Below are 6,660 nucleotides of genomic sequence, written 5' to 3'. Positions count from 1 at the left end.
AACTATCACATTACTGGGGGAACCTTTAAATTTAACAGACCCAAGTTGTAGGGCCTTCATGTAGACCTGCGAGAACAATGACTGCTTTCTGTCTGTGAGCGACTTCAAAGCTTGTGCAGTGAAGGAACAGAGATCTTCTTTGTTGTGGATCAGAGAGGAAAGGCAAAGATGTTTTTTTCTTATTCTAGACACCCTTGTAAGCACTTCAAGTGTCCCCTGCCTCCCAAACAGCAATTGTCTTTCACTTTTAATGACATAATGAATGAATCTCCAAGTTTACATGCTGCTCATTCAATGTCTTTTAACGATCGAAAATCGTAAAGGTTATTATTTCATTAGTTAAAAAAGCAAACATGATGTAAAACATTATGGAAACTTTTTTATTATATTTACTTCAGCCTAATGTAGAATACTTTAAATTGTATTGCATGTTTTTAATCCTTGCATTCCAAATACCAAAGTTTTTTTTTATTTAGAAAGCTTTATAACTTTTTATGATTCTTATCTAATCACTCTTGTCACTTACTCCAAAAAATGAATTGCACCTCCCTCATCTCTCCCTCAAAATAATAAATTCTTGTATTATCCAAAGCTGCAAACACTCAAAGGATTTGTGCTCCTCTGTTAATCTTTAATGATTGGGCAAGAACGCTTCATTGTGACTGCCTGGAGTTCTGATCAAACTCAATGAAATGATTCATCCGTGTTCACTTTTCTCCTAGTTTTTGGTGGCGCACCTGTTTGCAAACACGGTTTTGGGAACTATAATAACTTAAAATCAGGGATTTGCATGGCGGCGGTTACCATAATAATGCAAAATGATCCACTGCACGCGTTCATTGAGGTGCGTAAAACTTAATCATCTCCTGCATAACTGTTTAAATAGTCAGTGGCAGTCATTACGTTCTTTCTGTGACCTGAAATCTAGGACCGGACCCCAAACTCCACGCCAGAAAGTCCCCCCCTGACGCTGCTGGAAAACACCTGCAATCGCATCGGCCATTACTTTATTTCCAGACCCGTGCGTCACCTCCAGCAAACTACATACCCACGCACACTGGATTTTTTCATCAACAGGGAAAGTTGGCAACCGAGGATATCCACTGGTGGACTTTAGGAGACACCAGCCCTATCAGTCATTCATCTACAGTCACCTCGCATCACTTTCCAATCCACCGCGGGTGGGTTCTGGGTCACCCTGAAATTTCACAGTACCAGTCTCAAATCGGCACTCTCGTGCATTCCAAATCATCTCTAATTGGTGCGCGCAGATGCCGGAGATGCAGGTGTCCCAACTGCCAAAAGACAACTGAGGAACCGGGGAGGAGAAAACAACACGTGTGCCACATACCGGGCTGCGGGAAGGTGTACGGCAAGACGACGGTGGCACGCAGGTGAGCGGCCCTTCATCTGCAGCTGGATGTTATGTGGTAAAAACTTCACGCGCTCTGACGCGCTCCAGAGACACATGCGCACGCACACCGGAGAAAAGCGCTTCACCTGTACGGACTGCACGAAGCGATTCATGCGCAGTGACCATCTGGCCAAACACTGAAACACTTGATAAAGAAGAACGGACCGCCGTTTCCAATGCTGGATCACGTTACGCGTAATGCTGGGAGGAATATTTAACTCTAAAGATTTTTCAAAGTTATTTTTTAGGAGCACCTGGGAAAGTATACTGTGTGATAAAACTGAAGAACTTGTTATTTTCCCCATAAAATGTATGGGAGTATTAAAATACAATACAAGACATTTGCTCAGATTTTGCCCAGATTTTCAATCTGGACTTGTTGCAGAAATTCGGTTCCAGTCTACAGATTTTAGTGTTTTTCTTTCTGAAACTTTCAAAACTTCTGTAAGTGTATGATGTCTAGTTTAAAAAAATCTGCCTTGTAGTATATTCCAGCCATTACGTGCGCCAGGTATTTAAATGTAGTTGATTTTTATTATATTATTGAAAAATGTTGTTTAGCACATTATAACTTCACAATTTTGACCAAAGAACTAAAATGATTTATAATGATAAATTAAGCAAAATTATTTTTCATTTGTTATTGTGCCACTGTAAAAAGTTTCTTAAAGCTACGTGTGAAAGAGTAATAAAACGACTGTAGTACGAATGGTATTTTTCTAAAACGGCGTTTTTAATGACAAATTGTTCCTTAATTGTAGGACAGGGGTAGGTTAGGTCTTTAATTAGGACGGGAATTTACGCAATGCGTTGGTTCCGGATGGAGCATGTTGCACTCGAAATATTTGAAGGTGAGAACCTAGTTGCTATGGAAACAGTACACACTTGTTCGGTCACCGCAGCCAGAAAGTCGAAAAAACTTCAAAACATCTTATAATTTTGATATTAACATTTAGTGACCGCATATATATCTCAGTGAAGTTCGCCAATATAGATCGTCGATTTTACATATTTATGACTAACTCGTTTTTCTTGCAAAAAATGAAAAGGTAAGAACGCACGAATGACTTTCGTAAATGTTTCAGTTTTGTTGAAGTTATTTTGCAACAATAATTTACAAACATGATTATTTTGTAAAGATTTACTGTAATAAAACGTTTACAGGAAGTTAGGCCTATATGGTTACCGTGGTGTCGCCATGGACTGTGTTTAAAACACTCGTGTCTCAGTCTATTATGACTGACCTGCGAGTACAGAAGTGGTTCTCTTAAAAATAATCTGATAACAACACCATGGTTTAAGCATAATCTTGCATGAAACAGACGTTTTTGTGTCTATTGATTATTTATTTATTCATAGTTCAAGACCATGACTGTATATTTATTATTTGTTTATGGTAAGATTACAGTGTATTGGAAAGCTTTCAGAGGTGTCTTCAAAGGACACTGAAAAGGTGAGTCCCAAGTAGAGGACATTTTGAGATTGAAATCAACTTTAATAAAAAGTGGAAAATATTTGATCAATATTAATCAGAAGTTTTGTTAGTTTGTTTTTATGCAAATCTATTTCACTTTTCCTGCCATTTTTTTATTATAAAGGAAACTGCACCCATAAAGCCAGAATGTGCCACCCCAGCAGGTAAAAATATTGATGTGTATTAGCTTTCAGGAGCTAATATAAACTATAGCAATAGTTTTCAAAGATTTAAACAAACACAACCAATGTGCTGTGGATTTGTTTCTGAAATGATATTACTGTCTTTGTTCTGTAGATCCTTTGCCCAAAAAATCTGTGGAATGGAAACCAAAGTAAGTTAAAGTCACCAGGTCACCAGCACTATTTCATGTGTAATGTTTGGATAGTTAGGTTATTCGATAATGGCTGGTCCTTGAATTTAATGAGACCAATCATTGGATATATTTTATAATGTACTTCAACCATTATTTAAAATCCTTTGGTTTTATTTGGAGTAGGCAACAGAAACCAAAACCCAGTGGAATGACAGAGGTACAAGATCCTACTACAAACTCTGTCACAACAAATCCCACAACGTTTGGAGCACAAAATACTAAGAGGTGAATGCAAAATAGATATTGTATGACTGATTAATGACACAATTGAGAATACAGCCAACTGTTTTTAAATACAGAATACCTTTAAACTGGTAACATTAGACAGGTGTTTTCTCGCACAGTTAAACAGGTTTGATAGTTCAATAAAATTGACATTTTTATGGTGTGAACTAGAGACGCAAGCAATCATTCATGTACATGCTTTGGTTTGATTTGTGAAGGCAACAGAAACCAAAATCCCGAAAAACAGAGAGACAAGTTTCTTCTACGAACGCTGGCACAGGAAATCAAGCGCTAACAACACTGCAAAATACTGCGAGGTAAAGAGAATGATGGGATGTTTACCTGCAGTTTCTATAATAGACTGGGAGGGACTCATTGGAGGCATTTAGAAATAAAATTGATCATTTCACCCCTCATGTTGTCAAAAGGGGACTTGGGCTGTCAGGATTCAAGATTACGTAAAAAAGTTCATATAAAAGTTAAACTAAGGTACTGTTAATGTATGATGAGCACAACTGTGATTTAAAGGAGTATTTTAAACTCAGTATCTTCCTATAATCTGTGTTTATTACAGCTGGTCATTTAGTTAATGTTAAAGCAACAACAATTTTCATTGGTTAATCAAATTAAATTAGAATCAATCCTTTTTTGGTCTGTTCCCAATACAATCTTAAACAGATTTGGAATTATTATATGGAAAATAATTTTCATGTCCTTAGTGAACAATAATTTGGAAAGTAAAATTATATTCGTTTTTATACAAGTGTATAATATAGTATATGAGTGGCGTCGTCAACTGCGGTCAGCATGGCTTTTTAGGTCATTTGTGGGGGTGTGGTTTATGAAGCGTACATGCATAAAGCAGGTTGCTGATAGCATTCCCTCGCTTCAGTGAGCTCTAATAGTTTACCTTTTATCGTCCATTTTTTCACCAGCGGAGGGCATAATGCCCCTAAAGCTCCGTCCTTCAAAAATGTAACCACGCATGGACATAAAGTGCCTAAACAGGTTGTGCGTGTTATGACAGGTACTGAATCCATTTTATTTCTTATCCTATAGTCCTTTTTATGTTTTTAATCAATTGGACTTGCAGTTCCTTTTATATTTTGAGATGCCTGGGGTATAGATGCCTGTACATGTACAGAATAGTCTGGAGGTCTAAGACCCCATTGGAAATGCATGAAAAACATTTTTTTAATGTAAACTAAAAATGTAAAAGAAATTGCGACATTTCTAGTGTAATAGTGGCAGTGGATGATGTACATTGTTGGCGCTTAAACGTAGGCTACTATATAACCCTCTTGTATACCGATGACTCATAGTTTTGTTCTCTGTTCTAACCACGCAAGGCCTCGTGTTATAGGCAATGCAGGGCTCAGTGATTGTAGAGACATCATATTTCATCTGTCCAAATTTCAGAACAACAAGCAACACCTGAAGTGCATTTAGGCTGTAGACATGAGCTACAAACCCTGTCAGAAAGTGACCCGAATCCTCCTGTGGAACAGCGTGAGGAAGAAGAAAGTGAAGAAAATGAGACAGCCGAAGGTCACGTGCCGCTAGAATTATTTGCAGAGGTGAGAGGTCAAGTGCACAAGTATCTAGGATATGGTTGCGAAAAACAAAAGACAGAGCATCTTTGGGTCATTGCTGCCAAACCTGTACTGTGTTTCTGTGGTTTTAGTTCCTGGATGCGGTTATGACAAAGAATTACCAACTTGCGAAGAAACTTTGTCAGATGAGTAAGTTTTCAGGGGTTATAAACTAGTTTAGCCTGTCTTAGATTATAAAAACTGACATGTTTCCATTCATCTGTTTTATGTTTTATTTGTCCAGTCTTAATATATGACCCCCAAAACTCGGAGGCAAAGAGCTTTTTGCCACTCATTGAAGAAAAATTACTGATAGGTAAGATTAACATGATCCGTCGTTCTGTTCTATTCTCATGAAACACTAAAAGCATATTACGTCTTTCCTATTTAGTTTTTAAATGAACTTTAAAGTATTGCTTAATTCCTTCCCCTAAAAAGTTAAGCCCTACACATATGATTCAAAATGAGGATGAAACCGAATAAATTGGATTCATTAGTGTCAATGTTCCAAGGCAGTGACTTTGTTATTATGTGACACATTGTCCTCAAAGTAAATTACTTGAAATTTAAATCTTGGTTTCAATTTCGCGTTGTTCATTTATGCTCCATCACCATCAACCGTAGAAACAGAGGAAAGTTCAGACAATGATAATGATGAGTCTGCTGAATCTGACACATCTGATGAGGAGGAGGAAGAAGATAGCAGTGATGATGAAGACACAGACGATAATGAATCTTCAGATACCTGTGACACAGATGAAGAGTCCACTGACAGCACAGATGATACATCCTCATCATCATAAAGGGAGGAAGACATTAAACAATGTCAAGTGCCTTTCTCATCAGTGTTGTGCTATTGTTTTTGATATCATATGAACATGTCTTATTTATTTTGCATATTTAATTTGCATAGTGTTTGGAAGCTATTATAAACATTTACATTAATGCATTTGGCAGACACTTTTCTCCAAAGCGACTTACATAGCATTAACCTATAGATTTGTTTCTAAGCATGTGCAATACCCGGGACTCGATCCCACGACCTTGCGTTATTAACACAATGCTCTCACCACTGAGCTACAGGAAAGCATTATGTCGAGAAACGATCGAAATCTGCATTTTGGCTGGAACCATGCCCGTCTCCTTTTGTAATTCACCCTTGTCGGAAGTGCTCCAGACATGTAACACAGGGTGACCCATGAGTACCGACTCGTGGTCCTTTCGCGATCCTGCCCCTATGTACAAGTTTGTGGCTATTCAAAAAACACAAGACAGAATAGCGCCATCTGGGGGGCAAGCTTTGTCTGGTATGAGATGTCTTAACATTTTACTGAAATAAAATATATTTAAACTATATTGTATTTATTAATATGCCTTTCAATGTGAGCCTGTCTTTCTTTCCTTTTTTTGTACACATCAGCGGCTTTAATAATAAGGCTATTCAATTATGCAAAAATGCATGGAAAAGAGACTTAAATGATTTTTAAAACCTGAGAACAAAGAATGATGTAAAACAAAGAGGAAATATTTAGGAATAGTCAGTATGAATGTTTAAAGTGCTGGACCGACAGATTTTCTT

The 6,660-nt window shown here is 37.5% G+C and overlaps 1 protein-coding gene across 3 annotated transcripts; it reads left to right on the top strand.

The window, feature by feature from the left end:
* The first annotated feature begins 629 nt into the window (after nucleotides 1–629).
* erich2 (glutamate-rich 2) lies at nucleotides 630–6,380 on the top strand. 3 transcript variants are annotated; one of them, XM_056750799.1, is made up of 12 exons: nucleotides 630–844; nucleotides 929–2,463; nucleotides 2,816–2,867; nucleotides 3,013–3,052; nucleotides 3,186–3,222; nucleotides 3,388–3,489; nucleotides 3,708–3,806; nucleotides 4,425–4,516; nucleotides 4,909–5,066; nucleotides 5,174–5,231; nucleotides 5,326–5,397; nucleotides 5,706–6,380. In XM_056750799.1, exons 2-12 carry the CDS (start codon nucleotides 2,429–2,431, stop codon nucleotides 5,882–5,884), a joined length of 924 nt encoding a protein of 307 aa, XP_056606777.1. In that variant the 5' UTR covers nucleotides 630–844; nucleotides 929–2,428; the 3' UTR covers nucleotides 5,885–6,380. The 3 variants fall into 3 exon arrangements, with proteins under 3 accessions (XP_056606777.1, XP_056606776.1, XP_056606778.1); XM_056750798.1 differs by having other exon boundaries at nucleotides 3,385–3,489; XM_056750800.1 differs by lacking the exons at nucleotides 630–844; nucleotides 929–2,463 and having other exon boundaries at nucleotides 2,808–2,867; nucleotides 3,385–3,489.
* The last annotated feature ends 280 nt before the right edge of the window (nucleotides 6,381–6,660 follow it).

The sequence above is a fragment of the Triplophysa dalaica genome, chromosome 6, assembly GCF_015846415.1.
Source record: "Triplophysa dalaica isolate WHDGS20190420 chromosome 6, ASM1584641v1, whole genome shotgun sequence".
NCBI lineage: Eukaryota > Metazoa > Chordata > Actinopteri > Cypriniformes > Nemacheilidae > Triplophysa > Triplophysa dalaica.
This window is presented reverse-complemented; position numbering and strand designations above follow the sequence as displayed.